This window comes from Mustela lutreola, chromosome 4 (assembly GCF_030435805.1).
Source record: "Mustela lutreola isolate mMusLut2 chromosome 4, mMusLut2.pri, whole genome shotgun sequence".
NCBI lineage: Eukaryota > Metazoa > Chordata > Mammalia > Carnivora > Mustelidae > Mustela > Mustela lutreola.
In genome coordinates, this window is record NC_081293.1 from 28,901,890 (window position 1) to 28,928,272 (window position 26,383).

Genomic DNA, 26,383 nt, shown 5'->3' on the forward strand with positions numbered 1-26,383 from the left:
TTCTCTATACTGTTTCCATGGATTTTAAGATGTTTGTTCCAGGCCTCCTCCTGATCCATCTTTTGTGTCAGTTTGTCTTCGAGATCTCTAATTTTATTTCCTGCTTTTTTTTACCCTAACTATTAGAGTATCTAGATTAGATTGTATCTCATTGATAGTATTTTTACCATTCTGCCAGATCTGCTCTAACTTCTGCCCCTAACGAATCTATGTTGTCATTAATAGTTTTCTCCAGCCTTTTGTCTTTATAACCGCTAGCCTGAAGTCTATTTCTGACATCTTCTCTAGATCCATATTGTTAGATATGCTGGAGAGGCCATTGTCTCTGGATCTTTTCTTTGTTGGGAGTTCCTCCTTTTTGTCATTCTGTTGAGTTGTAGTTGAGGGGATGTACAGCCGAAAATATCAACGACAATCCAGGCAAGATGAACCCTGGGAAGGTTCAGAGCAATTAGAAGTCACCACAAAAAAGAAGAAGAAAAAAAAAAACAGCCAAAATGAGCCCCAAGAGTAAGATTTATAAAGTCCAAAAACAAAAACAAAGAAAAAGACAAAAAACAAAAAAACCCCACCAAAGAATAAAAAGGGAGAGGTGACAGGAATGTGATTATAATCCCTTGATGTGGGCAAGAAGGGTATTTCAGTTCTTCTGGTGTGTATCTAATTATTTTTTTTTAGAGAACTCAACTTTACAGAGATGCAGGAAATTAAAACAGATATTTATAAAGGTAGTATTGAATAGGATTAAAGGACTACATTGAAGCTCATATTTATATCTATAGCTATATCTATCTATATAAAGAAAAAAGTATATGAAAAAGTTTAAGTTAAAAATTTACTATGGAATATGTTGTATTAAACATCTAATTGAAATGATAAGTAGGTTTAAAAAAAAGAATAAGAATCATGAGAAAGAATTAAAAAAAGAGAAAAGTTATATCTAAGAAATATACAGGCTGTGAGGCAATACCAGGAGCTTAATATACTGTTTTCCCATGGTGTTGAGGTTTTACAGTTTTATGGGGACCCTGTGGTTATTGTCTTCTTGTTCTTTCAGTTTGTCTTCTGAGGAAGGGGTCTGCCGAGTTGTTTTTCTGTTAGTCCTACTTGGGCTGTGTTGTCCTGCCCCTATCATGGGCTGGGATACCTGTTAACCAGTTTTTCTGCTTTTGTTTCTTGGAGGCTTTTGTTCTCTGGCAGCTTTTCCCACCTTTTCCAAGGGTCAGAGCAAAGTTAAGTTTCTGCTCCTAGACTTCTGCTTCAGAAAGAAGCCACAGTCTGTTGGTCACTGGAACGTCCAGAACAGACAGCCCCCCATAAGCCCAGTTGAATCCTGCAGCCTCCCATAGGCAGTGCGCACCCCCCAGTGACCCTGACAGTGGTCCACTGAGGCCCCTGCTTGTCTCTATACCCCTGTTGCCACCAAAACTATGAGCAACCCCAGTCTGGGCGATCCTGAACCACTGTGGCTGCCGTTTCCGGGACCGTGGGCTCTAGTCCAGCCAGGTCCTCTCAGCCGAGGCAGTGGAGGCGGAGGTAGAGGCGGTGGCAGTAGCTGCCAGTCCCAGAGATTGCTGACTCACGTCTGGGCCAGGTCTTCTCAGGAGCAGGTGGGCAGTGGCTGTGGTCGGTCCCAGGACCAACCCGCACCTGTGGCCTCCCAGTTCCAGTGATTGTTCCTTAAGCCCCTTTGTTCTGTTTGAGCACTGTGTAACAGTCCCTTCCCATCTTGCAGCCACCTGTCTCCAAGGTATGGCTGGTCCCCAAGAGCAGGGCACTTCTGCAATGGGGTATTACTTTCCAATGGCTGGTTTCTGGTGGCTCCCGCCCCCTTCTGTTTATCCTCTGATATCTTTTCTGTGTAATCCCAACTCTGACTTTTATACCTCTCAACTCATGATCCTCTGCCCCCATAGAGATCCAGAAGTGTATAATCTTATATCTCAGGCTGATTTCCTGGGTGCATGTTCAGAGTGGCATGGTAGATTTCTAGCTCTATTCAGGGGACTGGTGGAAATGGAGTCTCCCACCCTTCCACCATCTTGATGGAACCTCCCTTCATTTTCCAACATTCATTTGGTACTTACTATCGACAAAGTACTATGTATGGTAAGATGAATTAGATACTATTATTTTAGATACAAACTATCATCACAAAAATTACTAATAAAACCAAATTTTTAGTATCTTGGTTTTGCTTTTTCATGTGTATGTTCATGATGCCATGTACTTTTAGTCATCATTAAGATTACCAGCATTTTATATCACAAACATACACATACATGCCCTCCTAAAATAGTGTTTTCCCTTCATTCCCAGTAGAAATGTTCTCTTATAGTCCCATGTCCTAATTATTCTGGGCTAATGAACCTGGTCAGGGCTAGAGGGGAGATGTCTTGTTCATGGGGAGAGGGGATTAAGGAGACCAGGGAGGATGCTACAGCGGGTAAAAAGGATGATTCAAAGTAAAGGGATTTATATATATCCCTGGGATGGACCCTAGGAGTGGGGGTAGTGAATGAAGATAGGGAGAGGGAAGTAGTCAGTAAAATGGGTCAGGATTAAATTCAAAAGGAAGGAAGGGAGAGCACGGTCTCTGGGATCCTTTTTGGCCTAGATAGCTAAAGCAGGTAATACTTTAGTGGGGCGAAAATTATATGTTCCACTTTGTCCAGAAGAGTCCAGTTTATACCTTGGTCCTTGTGTACTTATTAGTAATAAACCCTTTGCTCTCAGAAGTGTCCCAGGTTGGATGATAAATTATGTGGTCATCCTGCCTTTAGGGGTACTAAGGTGTAGGTTTCCAAAAAGTTCTCCTTGGCTCATGGTATCTATATGACCACCTATACAGAGTACAGGATGCACTGAGGGGAAATGATAAAAAAAAAAAAAGTTCACTGGAAGTAGTAAGATAAATTTTAAAACTTTCACCTCAGCTTGTCTTGATTTTGAGGAGAAAAATTAGAAGTTGAATGCAAAAACACTCCAGTTCTTCAAGAGCCATAACACTGGCTTTTAGAAGAACTGGATTTTAGATCTGTCACTGATTTGCTATGATTTTTCGCCTTTGGCCCTGCAAAAGCCTGTCTCTACATCTTTAAAAATGAAGGACCAAATTAAATTATTTCTAAGGTCCCTTGCAGTTCTCGTATTAAATGATTTTTAAAAAAATGAGAAGTGGATTAGAAATGAGTACCCTTAAAAAAAAAAAAAAGAAAAAATTAAGAATTGAGTACCCTTGCAGAATTTTGTTCTCGTTTAAAAAGTTGTATCCATGTAAGTGCTGTTGGTGAAGTATATTTCCCAGCTGAGAGTTGTGTGGTTTCACATTATGTTGCATAAAGACTTACTCCAGTTTGCTCTGTGGATATTGAGAAAATATTATTTTTCAGACAGCTGCGGTACCATTCCTGTTAGAGGATTTCATTATCTGCATTTAGCCTCCTGAGAAGTGATCTCTGACAGAATGGGAAGCTCTGAAAACATGGAGTTTCCCCAGAGATGTTATCTCTTGCTGAGGCAGTTCTGATGCAGGAGCTGAAAGGTCCCTTTTTGTCTCTGTGTCCATTGATTGATAGATTACAGTTTAGGAGCTCCAAGCTTAGTTCTTAGTTTCTGTTTCCTTGGACTTCTTGCCTCACACTATTAACAGGCATTTAGCTATTTTTTATTTATACAAATGGTATCAGAGAAGTTGTATATAAGGCCCCAGATTGGTTAGTGATCTATTTGCCTTTATTTTGTACATGGGCTTGCTTCAGATGGGATCTTAGAAGTCATGTCCCTGGCATCAAAGATCATGCACCTGCACATACACTTACTGGCCAGAGGGTCATGGCTTCCTTTTCATCCCCACTGCTAATGGCCACTCCTTGTCTTTATAGCATTAATTTCTTTTAAAAGGTCCATCATTTACTGGATCCTTTATTTATCTCTCACTCACCCTGTTCGTGTGTCTGTCCATCCATCCACCCATTCATCCGCCTGTCTGTCCAGCTGCCCATTTTATATGTGCCCTGCTAAAGAGCATGTAACTCCAGGAGAGAAGATTTGCATCCTTTGTTTCTCTTGGAAATTAGTCCCATACTTATAGGGGGTCTTTGTGTCTTGGATCTCATTCTTCCAGATTCCAGTGCCTAGATTTAGCCCTATTTTCTTAGATTCTATTTTCCTTGCCTATAATTTGTTAAACATTTAACTTGCTTGATAGTCATTATATTTGGTCCAAAGACAGAGGGAGAAGGAAAATTCTCAGGCCTTATATATTTTTTTTAACTTCAAAAGCCCTTTTATTATGGAGAGTTTCCAAAAGGCTCCAAGAATAGAATTATGTAATGGGCCCCATGTATCTGTTATCTAGATTCAATAATTACAACATTTTGAGAAATTTTTCAGCCACCTTTCTTCTCTCTCTTTTCTTCATAGTGTATATTAAAGCAAATCCCAACATGTAATTTCACTTATAAATACTTTAGGATGCATCATTAACTTTGAGAACTTTTTCCTTCTTTATTTTTAGACATTACCAAGACAACCTGAGTTTTGTTCCATCTTTGATGTTCTAGTTTTTGCTTAATGGGAACTTTGATAATGGGAAGAGCATAATGAAAGAAGGAAGGGGAAGTTAGGGTGTGAATATGGGGGTATGAGAGCCTAGCAGTGAAGATTAGCATTATTGTTACACTGACGGGTTACCCTTCATATCATCTTGTTACAGTTATTATTTATCTCATTTGTAAGCAGTTGCTCTTCTAGGGCTCCCACATGTAAGTTCAGAGCTTGAGGACATTTTCATAAATACTTTATTATGTATCTCTAAAGGATAAGGGCATTTGCAAAAACACAGCTGTAACCATAAGTTCTTCAAATCACTGTTTGTATCCTTTGACTAAATACCTAGTAGTACAAATGCTGGGTCTTAAGATAGTTTATTCTTAACTTTTTGAGGAACTTCCAAACTGTTTTCCAGAGTTGTACCGGTTTGCATTCCCACCAATGGTATAGGAAGTTTCCCCTTTCTCTACATCCTCGCCAACATCTGTTGTTTCCTGAGTTGTTAATTTTAGCCATCCTGACAGGTGTGAGGTGGTATCTCATTTTGCATTTTCCTGATGTTGAGTATTTTTTCATGTGTCTTTTGGCCTTTTGTATGCCTTTGGAGAAATGTCTGTTCATGTCTTCTACACATTTCTTGATTGGATTATTCGATTTTGGGGTATAGAGTTTGATAAGTTCTTTATAGATTTTAGATATTAGCCCTTTACCTATTAAGACATGTGCAAAGGTCTTCTCCCATTCTGTCAGTTGTCTTTTAGTTTTGTCAGCTATTTCCTTTGCTGTGCAAAAGCATTTTGTCTTGATGAAGTCTAATAGTTCATTTTTGCTTTTGCTTCCCGTGCCTTTGGAGACATGTCCAGCAAGAAGTTGGTGCAGCTGAGGTCAAAGAGTTTGCTGCCTGTGTTCTAGGATTTTGATGGATTCTTGTTTTGCATTTGGATCTTTCATCCAAACGGTCCAGTTTCATTCTTCTGCATGTGGCCATCCAATTTTCCCAACACCACTTGTTGAAGAGACTGTATTTTTTTCCATTGGATATTTTTTCCTGCTCTGTCGGAGATTGGTTGACCATAGACTTGAGGGTCCATTTCTGGGTTCTCTGTTATGTTCCATTGATCTATGTGTCTTTTTTTGTGCTGGTGCCATACTGTCTTGATGATTATAGCTTTCTAATACAGGTTGAAGTCTGGACTTGTGATGCCACTAGCTTTGGTTTTCTTTTTCAATATTCCTTTGGAGGGATCTTTTCTGGTTCCATGCAAATTTTAGGATTACTTGTTCCAGCTCTGTGAGAAATGTTGATGGTTTTTTGATAGGGATTGCATTAAATGTGAAGATTGCTTTGGATACATAGATGTTTTAAGAATATTTGTACTTCTAATCCATGAGCATAGAATGCTTTTCCATTTCTTTGTGTTTTTATCACTTTCTTTCATAAGGATTCCATAGTTTTTAAAGTACAGATCATTTGCCTCTTTGGTTAGGTTTATTCCTAGGTCTCTTATGGTTTTAGGTACAGCCGTAAATGGGATCGATTCCTTAATTTCTCTTTCTTCTGTCTCATCATTAGTGTATAGAAATGAACCTGACTTCTGTGCATTGATTTTATATCCTTTCATGTTGCTGAATTCCTGTATGAGTTCTAGCAATTTTGGGGTGGTTTTTTGGGAATTCAACATAGAGCACAAGTCATTGGTGAAGAGTGACAGTTTGATTTCTTTGCTGATTTGGATACCTTTTATTTCTGTCATCTGATTGTGGAGGCTAGGACTTCCAGTATGATGATGAACAACAGTGGTAAGAGTAGGTAGACATCCTTGTCATTCTTCTGCCATTTTCTTTAATTCTCTTTACTGTGTTTTGAAATATTAGGTTATAGTTTTTATGGGTGTGTCTTCTGCATAATTTTATTCTTTCTTTCTTCTTCTTTTTTTTTTTTTTTTTTTTGCTTTTCACTCAGCAATGTTTATTTAAGAGGTTTTAGTGAGGCCTGATAACTTATTCCTTTTTTAAAAAAATTTTAAATTTTTTATTAACATATATTATTAGCCCCAGGGGTACAGGTCTGTGAATCTCCAGGTTTACACACTTCACAGCACTCACCATAGCACATACCCTCCCCAATGTCCATAACCCCACCACCCTCTGCCTACCCCTTTCCCCCTGGCAACCCTCAGTTTGTTTTGTGAGATTAAGAATCTCTTACGGTTTGTCTCCCTCCCGATCCCATCTTGTTTCATTTATTTTTTTCCTACTCCCCAAACCCCCTATGTTGCATCTCTACTTCCTCATATCAGGGAGATAATATGATAGTTGTCTTTCTCTGACTGACTGATTTCACCAAGCACAATACCCTCTAGTTCATCCACATCATTGCAAATGGCAAGATTTCATTTATTTTGATGGCTGCATAGTATTCCACTATATATATATACACCATATCTTCTTTATCCATTCATCTGTTGATGGCCATCTAGGTTCTTTCCCTAGTTTGGCTATTGTGGACATTGCTACTATAAACATTCGGGTGCATGTGCCCCTTCGGATCACCACATTTGTTTCCTTAGAGTAAATACCCAGTTGTGAAATTGCTGGGTCATAGGGTAGCTCTATTTTTAACTTTTTGGGGAACCTCCATGCTGTTTTCCAGAGTGGTTGCACCAGCTTGCATTCCCACCAACAGTGTAGGAGGGTTCCCCTTTCTCCACATCCTCGCCAGCATCTGTCATTTCCTGACTTGTTAATTTTAGCCATTCTGACTAAAACATTGTGGTTTTGATTTGTGTTTCCGTGATGCCGAGTGATATGGAGCAGTTTTTCATGTGTCCGTTGGCCATCTGGATGTCTTCCTTAAAAAAATGTCCGATCATGTCCTCTGCCCATTTCTTGATTGGATTATTTGTTCTTTGGGTGTTGAGTTTGATAATTTCTTTATATATTTTGGATACTAGCCCTTTATCTGATATGTGGTTTGCAAATATCTTCTCCCACTCTGTCGGTTGTCTTTTGGTTTTGCTGACTGTTTCCTTTGCTGAGCAAAAGCTTTTGATCTTGATGAAGTCCCAATAGTTCACTTTTGCCCTTGTTTTCCTTACCTTTGGTGATGTTCCTAGGAAGAAATTGCTGCCGCTGAGGTTGAAGAGTTTGCTGCCTGTGTTCTTCTCAAGGATTTTGATGGATTCCTTTCTCACATGGAGGTCCTTCATCCATTTTGAGTCTATTTTTGTGTATGGTGTAAGGAAATGGTTCAGTTTCATTTTTCTGCATGTGGTTGTCCAATTTTCCCAACACCATTTGTTGAAGAGACGGTCTTTATTCCATTGGACATTCTTTCCTGCTTTGTCGAAGATTAGTTGACCATAGAGTTGAGGGTCTGTTTCTGGGCTCTCTATTCCGTTCCATTGATCTAGGTGTCTGTTTTTGTGCCAGTACCATACTGTCTTGATGATGAGTTTTGTAATAGAGCTTGAAGTCTGGAATTGTGATGCCACCAACTTTGGCTTTCTTTTTAAATATTCCTCTGGCTATTCAAGGTCTTTCTTGGTTCCATATAAATTTTAGGATTGTTTTATTTCTTTGAAAAAATGGATGGTATTTTGATAGGGATTGCATTAGATGTGTAGATTACTTTAGGTAGCATAGACATTTTCACAATATTTGTTCTTCTAATCCATGAGCATGGAACCTTTTCCCATTTCTCTGTGTCTTCCTCAGTTTCTTTCATGAGTACTTTATAGTTTTCTGAGTATAGATTCTTTGCCTCTTTGGTTAGGTTTATTCCTAAGTATCTCATGGTTTTGGGTGCAATTGTAAATGGGATTGATTCCTTAATTTCTCTTTCTTCTGTCTTGTTGTTGGTGTAAAGAAATGCAACTGATTTTACCTCCTGATGCTTTACTGAATTCCTTTATTTGGGTTTTCCACATAAAGTATCATATCATCTGTAAAGAGTGGTAGTTTTACTTATTCTTTGACAATTTGGATGCTTTTAATTTCTTTTTGTTGTCTGATTGCTGTGGCTAGGACTTCTAGTACTATGTTGAAGAGCAGTGGTGATAATGGACATCCCTGCTGTGTTCCTGACCTTAGCGGAAAAGCTCTCAGTTTTTCTCCATTGAGAATGATATTCGCGGTGGGTTTTTCATAGATGGCTTTGATGATATTGAGGCATGTACTCTCTATCCCTACACTTTGAAGAGTTTTGATCAAGAAAGGATGCTGTACTTTGTCAAATGCCTTTTCAGCATCTATTGAGGGTATCATATGGTTCTTATTCTTTCTTTTATTAATGTATTATATCACATTGATTGATTTGCAGATGTTGCCAACCTTGTAGGCCTGGAATAAATCCCACTTGTTCTTGGTGAATAATCCTTTTAATGTACTGTTGGATCCTAGTGGCTAGTATTTTGGTGAGAGTTTTTTCACACCTCTGTTCATCAAGGATATTGGTTTGTAATTCTCTTTTTTGCTGGGGGCTGGGGGGTTGGGAGAAGGGGGTAGGGTTATGGACATTGGGGAGGGTATGTGCTTTGGTGAGTGCTGTGAAGTGTTTTAACCTGGTGATTCACAGACCTGTACCCCTGGGGATAAAAATACATGTCTATTAAAAAATAAATAAATAAATAAATAAATAAATAAATAAAAAAAATGAGGACTCTAGTAATATAAAAAAAAACCTGTTAGTAATAATATATTCTTCTTCTTCTTTTTTTTTTTTAAAGTTTTCAAGGATTTTTTTTTATTCTAAATATCCTCAGCATTTATGTTCAAAGGTGGGTCTAAAACTACACTGAATTTGCTTGCATATCTTAGCATTGATCTCTGGTTGATTTATTTACTCTCTATAACCATATGTACATAGGAAGCTCATTTTAGCATTGCCCACTGTATTCAGAAAGGCACTGCTGCAAAATAAAACCTCAATCAATATTTGAAGCCTTAAAATAAAAAAAGTCTGTGTCAATCTAGTATTTTTACCATTGTATGTTACAGACTTCTTGTCCCGAGCTGCTTTCAGGATTTTCTCTTTGTCTCTAAGACTTGTAAATTTTACAATTAGATGACAGGGTGTGGACTTATTCTTATTAATTTTGAGGGGGGTTCTCTGTGCCTCCTGAATTTTGATGTTTGTTCCCTTTACCATATTAGGGAAATTCTCTACAATAATTCTCTCCACTATACCTTCTGCTCCCCTCTCTGTTTCTTCTTCTTCTTCTGGAATCCTAGTTATTCTAATGTTGTTTTGTCTTATGGTATGACTTATCTCTCGAAATATCCCCTTCTGGTCCAGTAGTTGTTTTTCTCTCTTTTGCTCAGCTTCTTTATCCTCTGTCATTTGGTCTTCTATATCAGTAATTCTCTCTTCTGCTTCATGTATCCTAGCAGTAAGAGCCTCCATTTCTGATTGCACCTCATTAATAGCTTTTTTGATTTCAGCTTGGTTAGATTTTAGTCCTCTTTTTTCTCCAGAAAGGGCTTTTATTTCTGCAGACAGGTTTCTCTAATATCTTCCATGCCTTTTTTGAGCCCAGCTAGCATCTTGAGAATCGTCATTTTGAACTCTAGATCTGACATATTACCAATGTTTGTATCGATTAGGTCCCTGGCCTTTGGTACTGCCTCTTGTTCTTTTTTTTGTGGTGAGTTTTTCTGCCTTGTCATTTTATCCAGATAAGAATATATGAAGGAGCAAATAAAATACTAAAAGGGTGGCAAAGACCCCAGGAAAATGTGCTTTAACCAAATCAGAAGAGACCCCAAATCATGGGGGAAAGAAAGGGGGTAAAAATAAGTTCAGAAAAAAAAATTTAGAAAAGTGAAAAAAAAGGGAAAAAATAGAAAAAAGAAAAAAATACATATATTAGACTGGTGAATAGAACAGGGTTACCCACTTAATTTTGGGAGTATTCTGATCTCTTAGAAGAAACTACCTCCCCAAATTTTAAAGAATGAATAACATATATAAGGGTAAATACGATGAAGGGATGGAATATGAGTATAAAGATGAAACAAATTTTTTTTTAAAAAAATTTCTATAAAAGGAGTTGTTAAGATAAGTTGGTTGGGAGAATAAAGAAAAAGAAAGTGGAGAGAATTTGCTCAGGCTGGAGAGTAGAACAAAACCTGTGCTAGATTTAGGGTATATTTTGATCTATTAGAAGAAGTTGTATCCCACATTTTTTTAGAAGAAAAAATCCTATGTGTATATAAAAAATAAAGTTAGATACAATGAAGGATAAAATATGAGTATAATAATGAAGTTTCAAAAAAAATTTTTTTGAAAGGTATTGTTAAGATAAACTAGTTAATATTAAAAGAAGAATGGGTAAAAGTTAAAAAATTTAGCAGAAGAAAAAAATTAAAAAATTAATTAACTTTGCAAGACTAAAGAATCATGGGGAGAAAGCCATGAATTCCAAGTTTTGCTTTCTCCTACTTTGGAATTCCACTGTTCTCCTTGGTAAGTGAACTTGGTTGGGGCTGGATTTCTTGCTGATCTTCTTGGGGAGGGGCCTTTTGAGGAGATTCTCAAGTTTCTTTGCCTGAGGCGGAATTGAACCTTCCTTACCAGGGGCCAGGCTAAGTAATCCACTTGGGTTCGCTTTTGGGAGCTTTTGTTCCCTGAATGCTTTCCATAGAGTTCCAGAGGATGGGAATGAAAATGGCGGCCTCCCAGTCTCCTGCCTGGAGGACCCAAGAGCTCAGGGCCCCACTCCTCAGTGCACCCTGGAGGAAAAGCACACAATCACTCCTGTTTCCCTGGCTTCCGGCTGCACTCCGAGCTCATCCAGCCTGTGACCAAGCATCTCTGTCTCTGGCACACAGCCCCACTTCTAGTCTCCAAACCTCACAGATCCCTGCACTCTTACAGGGGGGTCATCCCGGATTTTGTGGGGTCCCCTCTCACAGAGCAGTGGTCTGAGCCATGGATCACAATTTAAGGTAACCCCAAGTTGAGAGCTCACTTCTCGGCTCTGTCTCTGTAGCTGGCTTCCCCGCTCTAATACCTGTGAGCTCTGCCACCCTCAGACACCCCTGATCCTTCTCTGATCCCACGGGACCTGAGACCACGCTATCCCTGCGTGGGATTCACCCCGGTTTAGCCTCTGGAGCGATGTCCCTTAGTGGAATAGACTTTTAAAAGTTATGATTTTGTGGTCCATTGCTCCACTGCTTGCTGGGAGTGCCCCCCCCCCGCCCCCCACAATCTTCCTGTCGCTTTGGATTCACTTCTCTACTGGTCCTACCTTTCAGAAAGTGGTCAAATTTCTGTTTCTAGAATTGCTGCTTTTCCTCTCTTCGCTCTCTTGTCGGATTTGTAAGTGTTCAGAATGGTTTGATAAGCTATCTAGCTATTCTCTTGTTATCTGATGTCAGCTCAGCCTGCTACTTCTCTGCCATCTTGACTCCTCCAGCTTTATTATTTCTAAAGAGATTATTCAACCTCTGTTCTCTTTTTTCTTTTTTTTTTTTTTAAAGATTTTATTTATTTATCAGAGAGAGAGAGGGGGAGAGAGCGAGCACAAGCAGACAGAATGGCAGGCAGAGGCAGAAGCAGGCTCCCTGCTGAGCAAGGAGCCCAATGTGGGACTCGATCCCAGGACGCTGGGATCATGACCTGAGCCGAAGGCAGCTGCTCAACCAACTGAGCCACCCAGGTGTCCCTGATCTCTTTTTTCTTACAATATTTTTGCATGGGGTTGATTGTGATTCTTTCTTGTTGCTCATTTTTTTTTCAAAGATTTTATTTATTTGACAGACAGAGATCACAAGTAGGCAGAGAGGCAGGCAGAGAGAGAGAGGAGGAAGCAGGCTCCCCACTGAGTAGAGAGCCCGATGTGGGGCTCGATCCCAGGACCCTGGGATCTTGACCTGAGCCGAAGCAGAGGCTTTAACCCACTGAGCCACCTAGGAACACCTTTGTTGATCATTTTAAGGCAAAATTAGTTTTAGTGAACTTTTAGGAAGGAGATAGTAGATTAGGAGAGCTTTTCTAGCTTCACACCTGTAGGGCTCCCATATATATATAATTTATATTTATATTTACATTTGTATGTAGCATTAAAAATGATACCTCACTGCTCTCTGAGATATCCTGGTTTTGCTCACTTTCTCTAATTTTATCTGAGTTTTCTGTTTCCTTTACATCAATTATCTATATTCTATATCATGTGGGTTCTTTTCTCAAATGTTTCTCCTTATTATAGGGTTTTGTTTGTGGAAGAGAATTTTGGCTGGTTGGTTTTGTGAGTTCACAGGATTTAGAGTGCTTCAGGTCCTTCAGACTTCTTACAGTTGAACCCACCCACTAGTTGGATTATATAAAATCTTCCTGGTTGTTTGCTAGTGTTTTCAAATATGCCTATTATTCTTTCCTGTAAGTATTTGTGTGTGTGTGTTAGAGAGAGAGAGGCAGAGAAAAATGAACATAAACGAAAAGTGTACATTTGAATTAGGGAATTTCTGAGGCTTCAGGAGCCATATTTTCTATGCCTACTCTCTAACCACAGTATACTAAGTAAAAGTACACATAGATTTATTTTTTACACATTAGTATACATTGTTTATCAAATTCAAAATCTATAGAGAAAATCAAGTGATCAATATTGTTGAAAGGAAAATAAAATTTGTTTTTTTCAGACTATATCCTCCATTATACAGAAGGGGGTGCCATTTAGATTGAGGAGAGAAAGCTGAGAAAAAAGTTGAAAGATAAGCTACATTGATTAAAATGTTTATTAACTCTAAATATATGGTCCTACTTATATGTTACATAGACTGATTCAGAATATCTGAGTGATTAAGAGCTAGACAGACCTAGATTTGATTCCCCAAGCTGTGTCTTACTAGTTATTTCCAGAAATTTAAACTCTTTAAACCTCAATTTTCCTTCTTAAAATAAGGCTATGAGAACCTGCCTGTTAGTTTTATTGTAAAGATTAAATGAAGTAATGCATTAAAATGCTTTACACAGTTCCTAGTACTTAATAAACACTCAAAAAAGTTATATATTATTGTTTGTCTGCATGAGTAGGTAGATAGATTTCATACTTGAGATAATAAAGGCCTTACAATGACATTAGCTATATTTCCATATTGCGTCTTTATCTGACAGAAACAGTTTTTGCCTGTTTGCCTGCCTGCATGGTATTATGTGCCTGTTCTTTCTCTCTAATAGTTTTATGATTTTGTTTTGATTCCATCATGGCTTGCATAGAGTGAATATTAAACAAATATTTCATAATGGTTTTGTCTTCACAGGACAGAGTAACACATTACTTGCTTTTAGGATATCTGGTTAAAAGCTTGGGTGGGCCATGCCCAATTTTATCTTCATGAATTTTATGCCTTTTTATCACCTGGACTTTCAGATTTCCCAGCAAATGTGGATTGTTTCTCTGACTCGTTCTGGGTGCTAGGTTTGAGATTGCTGCTTCATCTGTCATTACTCTCATAAAGATGCATAGGCAGGGGTGCCTGGGTGGTTCAGTGGGTTAAGCCTCTGCCTTTGGCTCAGGTCATGATTTCAGGGTCTTGGGATCAAGCCCCACATCGGGCTCTCTGCTCAGCAGGGAGCCTGCTTCCCCCCACCCCCACCTGCCTCTCTGTCTACTTGTGATCTCCCTCTCTGTCAAATAAATAAATAAAATCTTAAAAAAAAAAAAAAAGATGCGTGGGCAGATGTATCTGTGGGCATTAATTTGGATGATGTTTCTGACTGATTAATTCCATATTTTACAATTGTTTATTCACCAGAAACTCTGGTGTAACAGAAACTCTGCAAATCCATATTCCTTATAGTGTTTACCCAAGTCAATTTCTGTCGTTTTCGGCTTTGGCGCATCATTTTAATTAATGCCATAGTAGTATTGCATTTTCCTTTCTCCCTTCTTTCCATGGGCTGTATGTTAAGTGCTGTGTGTTTTGCCAAAATTAGTTTTACCAAAATTTTAAAGAACTGAAAATGTTTCAGTACTTAATTGCTAAAACATAGATAAATTTAACCAAGAGGAGTAAAGCAGCTAGTTCTGGAACCCTCTTCTGAAATAATGGAGCTCAGGTTCTATTTGCTGTCCCCCAAAGTAATGCTTCTCAGATTTTAAATCAAAATTTTAAACCCTTGGGGAACTTGTTAAAATGTAGATTCTAATTTGTTAAGTTAGAATGGAGTCTGAGATTGTGCATTTCAAACTGCTCCCACATTGTGCTGATGCTGCTGGATCTGTGGACCACACTTTGAAAAGCAAGATCTTAGAGCAGAAGTATGATCTGACCAGATGTACTGTTAAAACACATTTTGCCTTCCACTTATGTTTTTATGGAATTAATTGTATGAAATTCCTTAAAGCTGCCAAATTATTTATATTAAATATAAGTATCGAATATAAATGAGAGGAAGATCTGACATCTTTGAGGATGGATTAGAAAGCATATTTAAATTAGTATTAGGGGTTTAGTTTAGTCATTAAATATTTTTGTGACATGGCTAGGCATTTTAGTTTTCATATTCCCCCACAAATTACTACAATAACTCTGTAAATTAGGTTACTATTCCCTTTTTAGATATAAAGAAATTGAGACTCAGGGAAGTTAACAACTTCTTTAAGGCTTCTTAATAAATAGTAAGCTGAGATGGACTGAAGTCTGATCGTGAAGCTCATTCCTTTGACACTACAGTAAGCTGCCTTCCTAATAAGATTGTTTTCCTGGGAAGTGAGCTTATAGAAATGTTTAAACGTATTTGTGGACCCCTGTAAAGGAGTTTATATGTATATCTAAGATAATTTAGTTAGTTTAGCTTTGTGAGTATTTACCATAGAGTTCTGTGAAGCTTACAGTGGTGATGGGAGAGACCTGTGCGTTTGTGAGCGCATGTGTGTACATTTCCCTTAAATTAGCTGCACTCTTGTAAGGAGATATTTTACCCCTAAAACCAGGCTCCTGATCGCTAAGATTCCTTCAAGCCCAGATATCCTATAATACATGTGATAGTTTTGTTTTTGAAAATGGATTTTGAGAAAGATTGGGAATTTAAAACTTTCTACCAGCAGATGGCACTCCAGCATTTCTGCAACTGGCAACCCCTTAGCCATTACCAAAATGGAAAGACAGGAGAAAACCTGGAGACAGGTTAAAAAAGAGAAAAGGAAAAAAAAAAGCCCAACTCATTAAAGTATGGTATGTTTGTCATCATTTTGATGGGAAGTTACATATGTATCGAGTAACAGACTCCCATGTATTTGTATGTGTGTGTGTGTATACACACACACACACGAATTAGTATTACATCATAATCCCTTACAGTGCTCCATAGCAGTTTTCACTAAACTCTAATATAGCACTTATCAAATGGATTTTTGTTAGCCTGTTCGTTTTCCCAAGTATACTGTAAGGCTTCCAAGGACAAGAATATTGTTTGGATTCCAAGGATGGGGGAAGACACACTACCTAGCCTACAGTCAGCACTCAATATTTCTCCCTTTTGTTCCCTAGAAAATTGGTTAACTATTACCTTGAATGCAGGAGAATGTTTAACATTGATCCATGTAAAGCCTTTAATTTTTTTCCTTTGAATGATTACCTTATGGGTATCAAATCTAATGTGACTGGTGTGTGTCCTTTGATATTTTTCTATCCTTGTAAAATATATTGGTTTGTTTGTGTTTATTTTGTACTAATGTTATTATTCTATACTATTCTGGGTTTTTTGTTCCTCACATATCATTCTTTTTAAAGACCATCCATGTTCTTGTATTTACATTCAGTTCATTGCTTCTATCTGCTGTCCTCATTTTACCTGTCCATTCCCCTTGTAATGGACATCTAAGTTTCTCTAATTCCCATGTATTAAAATCAGTGCTTTACTGACTGTCCTCATTCAAGTCCTTTTGTGAGTCTTTTTGGAGTCACTTGGGTAATTTATGCCCATGGTGGGATTACTGGATCTAAGGGAATATATGTATGTAATTTCATTAAATATTACCAGATTCCTCTTCAGAATGTCCTCACCCATTTATACTCCCATCAGTATGCAAGGAGGTTGCATTCTCCCCACATCCACAATTAGTGTTATCCAGTATTTACATTTTACCAATCACATGGTAAAAAGGAAAAATGTTTCTTGAATGAAGGAATAATCAGTTGAAAATCTATTAAAGCTAAGAGGATATATGGTATTTACTTGCATAATTTTTCCTTCTTTGAGGATGGCCTCTCACTATCTGAACTTTCATTGTCTAAACTTAGGAACAGAATAGATTCTGATAATATTTTTGAGATATCTTTTAGTGTTTGAACTCTTGCTCCTAATTACCTGAAACCTAGGAATCAAATAGATGGAAGTAACATGGTTTCCCTTGCCATCTAAATTAGCTGTAACTAGAACCAAACAGAATTGTATAGCAATGGATCCAAGATATGCTGAGGTCCCACATCAAAATCAGTTCTCAGAATATATGTAGGTGGGGTGAGGCATAATTTTTTAAAAGAGTTTATTAATTTATTTGAGAGAGAGAGTGAGAGCTCGAAGAGGGGTAGGTGCAGAGAGACAAGCAGACTCCCTACTGAATGTGGAGTTCATCCGGGGCTCTGCCCCAGGACCCTGAGAGATCATGACCTGAGCCAAAATCAAGAGTTGCCCTCTTAATCTGACTGAGCCACCCCAGTGCCGTGAGGCATAATTATTTTTAAAAAGCTCCTAGCTGATTTTAATGTGCAACCAGGGCTGAATGTCAGTGACTCTTGATTCTCAAATTATTCTTATTTCTTCCTGAAAGGGAAAAGCATTTAAAAGTATTTAAACACAGTATCATGCTGCCTAGGCTTCAGAAAATCAAAAGAGAAATGTAATATTTAAACCTTTTTTTTTTAAAGATTTTATTTATTCATTTGACAGATGGAGATCACAGGTAGGCAGAGAAGCGGGCAGAGAGAGAGGAGAAAGCAGGCTCCCCGCTGAGCAGAGAGCCCAATGTGGGGCTCGATCCCAGGACCCCCGGGATCATAACCTGAGCTGAAGGCAGAGGCTTAACCACTGAGCCACCCAGGTGCCCCAGAAATGTAATATTTAAATGTCCAGTGGAAATGAAACATACTTTCTGAAAGTCACACCACATCATTGTCCTAGTGACCCAAGGGACTAGAAGAATTGAAAAATCTGGTGAGAGTTAAGGTTAATAAGGTTTAGCATAATTGATTTTGAATCAGGGAAGGACTTGGGTATGCTTATATGGCAACTCCAAAGAGCTAGGGATCTAGATGTTAGTATGGGCAGAGGTAAAATACTCCATGGTATGTACAAGTAGTCTATAGTTGATTTTGATTATTGAGAACTGAACCCATGGTGGGCTTTCTGTTTTCAATGTTTGTTTAACTCTCATTATTATGAACTAAACACATTAGGATATTTAAAAAGTGTCCAAGTCCAACTAAATACATTTGGATATTTAAAAAGGTCCCTGTTAGTCTACGAAGCAAAAGAAAGACAATCATAGTCAGTCACTCTTTGGGGATCAACAAATAACAACTGTGTTCAAGCAAATGTTTTAGTAGGGGTTCCATATTTCAAAGTAGATACTAAAATAGATATACTGAGATAAATAAATTAAGATTTATAAAGGGGCACCTGGGTAGCTCAGTCTGTTGTGTGTCTGACTCTTGGTTTTGACTGGGTTTTGGGGTCAGGATTGTGGGGTCGTGGATCAAGGCCAAGCTGGGCTCTGCACTCAGCATGGAGTTTGCTTGTTCCTCTCCCTCTGCTCCTCCCCTAACAATCTTTTAAAAAAAAGATTTTTATATTCACCTTCTTAGAGATTATTTTTAGCATTAATTAAATACTTAGAATCATCTGACTAGGAAAGTGGTCTAGTTGTGTGAAGGTATGTATAAACAACTTATAGTTAATAAATTTATAGAATATGTGAAAGGCAATCTCAATTTATGTCCTGGGACATTATATGTAAAAAGTTCTCAGGTATTTTCATTAACAAACATATCAAGAGTAGAGTCTGATTATCAGTCAGTAGAACTGGCTTTAGCCTCATATTCTTTAAGAAACAGCATTTTGAACCTTTCTTTTTTTAGTGGGGGGAGGGGCGGAGAGAAAGATAATCTTAAGCAAGCTTCATACCCAGCATGGAGCCCAATGCTGGGATGGATTGCATGACTCTGAGATCACTACCTGAGCTGAAATCAGGAGTTGGACACTTAACCGAATGAGCCACCTAGGCACCCCAACATTTTGAATTTTTTGACTCTGTATTTCCTTACCTGAGTAATAAGGATAAAGCTTGTCCTGTCTATGCTATAAGGATAAAATAGAATGTATACCTGTAAGTTATTACTATACTATTTCAAAATCTTAGGTTTCAGGTTTATAAATTTCTTCCCACCTGATCTATGCAAATTATGATTATTTCTACCATGAAACCCAAGCAGTGAAAATGATAGTTGCATAGTAACTATGTGCCAAGAACTAAAGACATTACTTCATTTAATTCTGACATAATTCTCACAGTACACGTGAAGGGAAGTATAGAAGTATACTTAAACCTATTTTGTAGATGAGGAAATTGTGGCCCAGCAAGAATAAATGACTTGTTCAACAAAGGTTACATGAGCAGATAGTAAATTCTGATCTAGGTTTAATCAAAGTCTGTTGAACTCCAAAGCCCATGCAATTTGCAATAGAACATGCTGCTTTTCAGGACTAATCTGAATGTACAAAAGGCAAAATGGGCCAAGATAGTAAAATGACTCTTCAATGAATGCAACTGATGACATGAATAAATATAATCTGTTTTTCTGTTACTTGGTTTTCCACCTATAGCAGTTTCTCAAATAACTATCATCCCTACCTCAAACATACTAATCGATTTTGAACTGAACTTATTAGAGTTAACTGAATTTATTATGGTTATGATCTTCCCCACATAAGTTTACTGCTCAGTGGGAACAATGGGAACAAAACCCATCCAGCTCAAGTTTTCTTATATAATGAGGTAGAACAATCATAGTTATAAATTCCTTTCCCCTTCAGCTTTCCATATGGAGAAAGTGTTGCCCTTCCTTGTTCCTCTGAGCATGACAGAGACACAGTCTTTGTTATTCCCCAGCACTATTCTTCCTTCTTCTGTCTTAGTGGAAAACTGAAGGAGGCATGTAAAACTTAACTTCCTTCCTTTTTCAGATGCTAGTCACAGGCAGAAGAGCCTGCGTGGCTTAACTATGTGGTGCATACTTGCTTTATTATTGCATTTATTGATCTTATATTATAGTTGAACTTTTGTTTCAACTTTATCATTGAATTCTTTATTTATAACTTAATTCTTGCCCCAGTCTTCGTTAAGGGGATGTACTTGTAGTCAGTATGGGAGAGAGAGAACAAGACATAACAAGAAACCAGTAGCACAATTGTATACTTTTTTGGAATTCATAAAGCATTTTTCCCAGACATAACCTTATTTGCTTCTTAATCAAGGATATTATGTCAGTTTTACAGAGTAGGCAGCTGAGACAACAGTTATAAAGTTTACCCAAGGTCATTAAGCTAGGATCTGGGAAAGTCAGGACTTAAGCCCAGGTATTCTAACTCCTAGTCCAAGGTTTTTTCAACTGTACAATGACAAATTGTTAAAAGGTATGCAATATTTTAGCACTTACAGTAGAGTGTGTTGGTTAAGAACACAGACATAGGCTTTGGAGTCAGATAGCCCTAGGTTTCAATCCTTGCTGCTAGTTATTAGCAGTGTATCATGAAAAAGTGCTTAATATCTCTGAGTCAATTTTCTTATATGTAAACTAGGTATACTAATGAATTATATCTACCTCTCAGAGTTATTTGATAAGATTAATAAGATAGCATACGTATAATTCTGAATACCATTATGGGACCACAGGATCTTAATAAATAGTAGTCATTGTGGACAAGTCCACACGCAGTAATGAGATAGCAGGTTGGCTGCTATAGCTTCATCCTTCTCAGTTCCAGTTATTGTGGCATGAATTTGTTTTCTTGCTATTTGATATCTAGATATAATTCTTCCAGAAGGGAAATAAGTATAAAAATAACTATAGCTCTGAATGTTTAATAGAAAGAGAGGTAGCATATAGAATCAGTGAATTTGTGACAGGCTATAAGTGTGAAAATGCATAGGAAAAATGGACAGAAATTACTGTAGTCAAGAAGACAAGCATTAAAAAGCATGCACATCTTGCAGCATTCCTATATCCTACAAAGTAGAATTTGGCCATAGAAATAGGATGTAGCATTAGTCCCAGTCATTAGTACTGGTACCTATATTGGTCACTGGCATATCTCAGTTGGTCTGAGATGAAATGATGAAAATACTATAGTGATTTTTCATGAAGCTAAATTTATTCAGTTTAAACACTTGCTTTTTGTTTTTGACATACTGTGTCAGCTTTTTTTTTGGGGGGGTGTTACTAAAATTTTTTTTTCTTTTGGGAAATAATAGTGACAAGTTGATAGTTTTTTTAAGGTGCTTGCTAGACAAAATAAGTTGTCAAATATATGTCAGCTCTTCTCTACTAATATTTATTTTGAAATCCCATAGTCTAGAAAAATAATGAGTTAATCTTCAAGATTTCTTACAGGTGTGGGAAACTAGACTCCTAGATATCAAAGGAGTTTATCTATGAAGATCATTCAGTAACATCAAGAAGAGCATTTCCAAAGAGATGCATCTAGTACCCAAATCATATTTTATACAAAGGTCCCACTTCTTATCTCCTAGGAAATTACAATTTAAGACAGAACAGAGGTCCAGGTCATTGCCACTCAGCACATAGAAACCAGAGTAGAAACTAATCTAATATAGAGATTAATAATGAGCTACTTACAGCATATAATTTAGGATTAGATAGGAAGCAAGACAAAAGCCATGATATGGGGAGGTGAAGCTATTTGGGAAGAGTAGCCCTGCAAAGATCTTTATCCTAACTAGAAGGAAGGACCAAACAATCAGGTCATCTTGGAGTCAACTATCTGGAACTCCTTAAATGTTACTGAATTGCTTTCTTTGCCTTGATGTCCTGAGGCTGTACATGACTACAGAATTTCAATTGCTTCACTAAAGAAGACGGTTTTCATCAGGAATTAAAAAGAAAGGTTTTGATTTTGTACTATATACCGGTTCTGTTTAAGAGAACATTAAATACTGGTTAAAGTAAGTAGGACACCAAACAATTATAGAATAGTTGGGTAAGTAAGCAAAAATCATGGATAAAATTAATCCACAATTAATGGCAGATTCTCATTATATCCAAGTTCATCCTTAGTCCCAAGGGTAGGCATTTTTGAAAGGTACGTTAATTATAGACATCTAGGGGGCGAGTGATTTATTTCATTTATGTGTTTGTCTTCTGGTCCCATATAATGTGGCTTCTAAAAGTACATTCACTTGTAAGCCAGGGAATTTTTAGGCCCTTGGAAAATCTGACTCCTTGTTAAACATATATAATCAGTTTTAATTCTGAATACAGCAACTGAACTAATGGCTTCAGAATTTGTAAGATAAGTATTTCCTGAAGGAGGTGACCAGGAAAATGCTAATAGCTGGGTAAACAAATGACTGAACTGAAACCTAAAGTTCACTGTGACAATAAGTCGTTTTTTTTTTTTTTCACATTCTTCTTGAATGCACCAAATGATTTTATTGTATTGAGCATGATTTGATTTACGATTGATTTATTTCATAGACATTTATTGAGTGCCTGCTAAGTGCCTGGGTCTAGAGATACAAGAATAAAAAAAAAAAATCTTTGCTCACCAGGCTGTTACCATCTATTTCAAGGAGGTGCTCAGCACACATTTTAAAATTAAAATAATTTCTATGGGTACTTAAACCATACCACACACCCACTCACAGAAACAAACATATTTTAAAGGATTTAGGTGTATGTCAGAAATGTTCAGGAACCAAAAAAAGCAGGCAGGTCTTAAGGGCCAAAACTCACAGCTAATATTTCAGTATATAACATCCTGGTCTTTAAAATCATCTTAGATAATATGCCTTGGATTTTCCTTCTCTTTTGGCCTCATTTTATGCAGTCTTACTTTTAGAAGTTCTTAATGGCACTTTCCAGTCTAACCCAATCTAACCTCTGTATTTCTTGGTTGCTTAGTTTGATAGAAGCTCCTCAGAGAACTTCAGTTGGAGGTCATGCACTCCAGCCCTTTTCGGATTCTTCATCCTGTCTGGGGGGAGAGAGGGGAGACAGGTTGCCATTTCAGTGTTTATGGCTCTGAGACTGCCATTTGCACATCCACCTTTGGGGAAAACCTTTGCTCTGCATTTTACCTGTTTGATATTTGGAGGCTCTGGGATGCTCATGCATACCCACAGTACATAAAATAGTTATCTTCATCTGCCAAGTAGAAGCCCCATTTTGTTCCAGAAAGAAGCTGAAAGTGGGGCCACAACTTTGCTGTGGGTATAGCAAACTGGTCCGTCTTCTTTTCCGGGCTTGGGTTTGGAACCCATGGCTTGGAACCCACAGCTTCGGCTGAGAGGTGGGGTGGGTCTGGCTTGGTGAGCTAGGGCGGGTGGTGCACTACACTGCTCCTGGCTGTTCCTGTGCATCTAGGGAATGTGTGCCCTCGGGCCCTGTCAGTGACTCCTGGCCAAGTTTGAAAACCCAACTGTGTTACTCTATTCCTTTCCAGCACTGTAAAGGCGCACTTCCCCGCGGGAGGGATAACCATGGTCGACCTCTAGGAAAGGCTGGAAGGGCAAGTCCGCTTCCGCAATGGAATAGCCAAGCCATGGCTCTGGTGGGCCCAGCGCGGCCCAGACTGTCCCAGCACGTACCAGATTGCTTTGACTTGGCCTAAGTTGGGGTATATTGAAGTCTCCCCAAGACACTTTTTTCTTGGCTGTAGGTAGACCGGAGCCATGTGCAGCCCGGGCCCTTTTGCTCCTACGGGTGGATAAGCCCTTTGACCAGGTCACATTGTATTCCTTCCGGCTACTGTTTCCTGTATTGAGGCTAGAGGATGCTTCTGTGTGGCTGCGCAGCTAGTAGCAAGAGGTCCATACTTGTGTCCATTAAGTCTCCATCCGGACTCTAATGCTTTAGCAGGAATCACAGTCGCCACCGCAGGACCCCCTCTGCAAGTTAACCACTCTTGGTTTTACTCATTCAGCGCAAAGGGAAGGGCCCAGAGCGGAAGAAATGCCTGCCACTGTCAGGAGAAACAGTCTCCCGCGGGTGCGCACTCTTTTACTCCCGCGTGTCCAGGGCTGGCGCTGAGGCTTTCCAGTCGGGATTGAAGCTAGAACCGCCCTCCCCAGAGCCTCGCTGGGAGGGAAGTAAAAAAAAAAAAAAGATGTCCCGCCCCTACCCAAAACATGACAACCATACAGTTTCGATCCCTCTCTCTGCTTCCTGACCCTAGAGGGTTAAATCAGGAGGGTACAACGCCACCCCTTCCTCCTACTTCCCGCCTCCCCCCCCCCTCAACCCCCTCACCTTTAAAAAGTTAAAAAAATGTCTGCAGTCGAAATCTCTTAAAGGGGCGGTGCTGGTGAACGAGTACTCTTGGCACGAGTTGCTGAGAAGGCTGGCTAGGGGCGTGAGTTTGCTCCACCAGCACCAAAACACTGAAAAAAAAAAAAAAAAGAGAGAGAGAGAGAGGGAGAGGGAGAAAGAGAGAGAGAGGGGGGAAAAGGAAAGAAAAAAAAAGTGTGTGTGTGGGGGAGGCAGACAGACACACACTTTAGATAAGGACAATTAGTCACCAGTGAGACCCTGTAGGAAGAGAGGTTTAAATCAGAGGGATTTAATGGGGGTGCTCTGTGCCTTCCCTGAAGCCATGCCCTCCAGCAACTCCCGCCCCCCTGCGTGCCTAGCCCCGGTGGCTCTCTTCTTGGCTCTGTTGGTCCATCTCTCCCTTTCCTCCCAAGTTGGAGACAGGAGACCCTTGCCTGTAGAAAGAGCTCCAGGTTTGAAGGAAAAGACTCTGATTCTACTTGATGTGAGCACCAAGAACCCAGTCAGGACAGTCAATGAAAACTTCCTCTCTCTGCAGCTGGATCCGTCCATCATTCATGATGGCTGGCTCGATTTCTTAAGGTAAGGCAGGGGCTTCCATGATCATTTTTTTTTTTTTTAAAGTAACAACCCCCACCCCTTCCTATCCCCCATTCCAAAGGGGGAAGAAGAAGAAGAAAAAAGCCAAGCGATCTCACAAAGAGAAGAAAAGAGGTTTTTCCTCCTCCTGGAATATTTGCTGTGAGGCTTTAGCTGGTGATTGAGAAAAGCAGTGTTTTCTATTAAGATGCACATGTTTGCAATGCAGAAGGCATTTCAGAAACTTATCAGTTATGACTGAAAAAATGTTGTGCTTACATATATCCACAATTAGCCTCCCGGTCTCCTTCTGAAAGAGAAACAAGAGGTTCAGGGCAGTTACAAAAGCGAAGAAAAGGTCTTAAGCAACAAAGACCTGAGAGGAATTGGTGTGTATATGTGTGTATGTGTGTGTGTATGAGAGAGAGAGAGAGAGAGAGAGAGAGAGAGAGAGCCTATGTGTATATGTGAGTGTTCAATCGGGGATCTCACGGAAGTGGAATTTTCCACGGAAAGATCGATTTGTCAGTTCTCTCCCACTCCAAGACAGAAAACGAATTTAAGCAGAGACTGGAGTGGTGGGCAAGTTGGATTGGATTTTTGGAGTTTTCTTTTATATCCTCCGCTGTCCTTTCCAGACTTCAGGACTTTGTAAGACGTTTTTAATAGACTGAATGGCCCCCCAGTCCCTCCTCCTTAAATCTCCTGCGGTAACTGCACAGTTTTTCTTTAAAGAAAAAAAAATTCTCGAGAACGGAAAGGGTCCTAGAAATACTACGGGGATGTTTCGGAGGTCTGAACTTGGCACCAGCGGACCACTAAACCGGTGGTTTGTCATCATGGACTCCCCCCTTACTCAACAGCTTGATCTAATTGTGCTCACTTTGAGTTGTTACTGTTTAGCAGTTAGGCAACAAAGACCCCTACCCATCAGGGACAGAGTTGTAGTGTTAAAAAAATAAATAAATAAATAAATAAATAAATAAATAAACAAATCGTCTGCAATGTCGAATCCAGTGTTGAGTTATTAAAAATTCTATCCAAATTGGAGCATCAGCTGTGGGCTCTTCCGAAGAGCCCTGAGCGCTCTCTCATTCCCACTTTTCCATCCAGAGGCCCTGCGTCTTTCGTGAGTATCTTACACTCCTTGGGAAATCCATTTTGCTGCTGGCGTGCTCCCTCCCCTCAGCGCTGCGGGTCTGCCCGGGGCCTCAGCCGGATCAGCGGACGCGGCAGGTAGCAGGAGGCGCCACGTGGAGCGCTCCTTCCACGTGGAGCGAGCGTTGCGGGAGGACTGAGCGGTTGGTGGTGTTGCTGCCGCCGCAGAGGCCGTTTCGGTTCCTGGCGGTGCCTCCGCGGGAAGGCGGGAAGAGCTACGCGCGGCGGGGCTCCCTCCTCGGAAGTTCTGTCGCGCAGCAGAGCGGGTCTCTGAGCTCGTCCGCTGGTTGCGAGTGACGGGAGTTTTCCGAAATACACGCCCCACTTGCATAGCACTACTCCAGCTGCGCGGACTCCTTCGGGCATCTTTTTCCTTCCTTCCTTTTTAAACCGTCTCGTTAAATGCATGCTGCGGAAAAGATTCTGGAAAGCGGCTTTTCGAAGAAGAGCCGTGGCGGGGCGCATTTGCATTGGTTGTACAGGCTTCCAGATGGACGGTTGTTGGAAATGCCTTATCTGTCGGCTGGTACTGGCACGGATGTCTCTGTCTGCCGTGGGGCCACGCGATGCCATG

At 39.4% G+C, this 26,383-nt stretch overlaps 1 protein-coding gene and 1 long non-coding RNA gene across 3 annotated transcripts in view; one reads left to right on the plus strand and one right to left on the minus strand.

Annotated features, from left to right (window-relative positions):
- Positions 1 to 25,927, minus strand: LOC131828567 (uncharacterized). 2 transcript variants are annotated; one of them, XR_009352497.1, is made up of 4 exons: positions 25,794 to 25,927; positions 24,052 to 24,182; positions 22,682 to 22,777; positions 1 to 432 (listed from the first exon to the last, which is right to left on the minus strand). It is a non-coding gene; the product is annotated as an uncharacterized LOC131828567 (long non-coding RNA). The 2 variants fall into 2 exon arrangements; XR_009352496.1 differs by lacking the exon at positions 1 to 432 and having other exon boundaries at positions 22,087 to 22,777.
- The window catches only part of HPSE2 (heparanase 2 (inactive)), a 693,243-nt gene continuing 691,051 nt past the window's right edge, over positions 24,192 to 26,383 (plus strand). Inside the window, exon 1 of the mRNA XM_059169238.1 lies at positions 24,192 to 24,654. Coding sequence (XP_059025221.1) covers positions 24,365 to 24,654 — 290 coding nt within the window. The 5' untranslated portion in view covers positions 24,192 to 24,364. The remainder of the gene's footprint in view (positions 24,655 to 26,383) is intronic.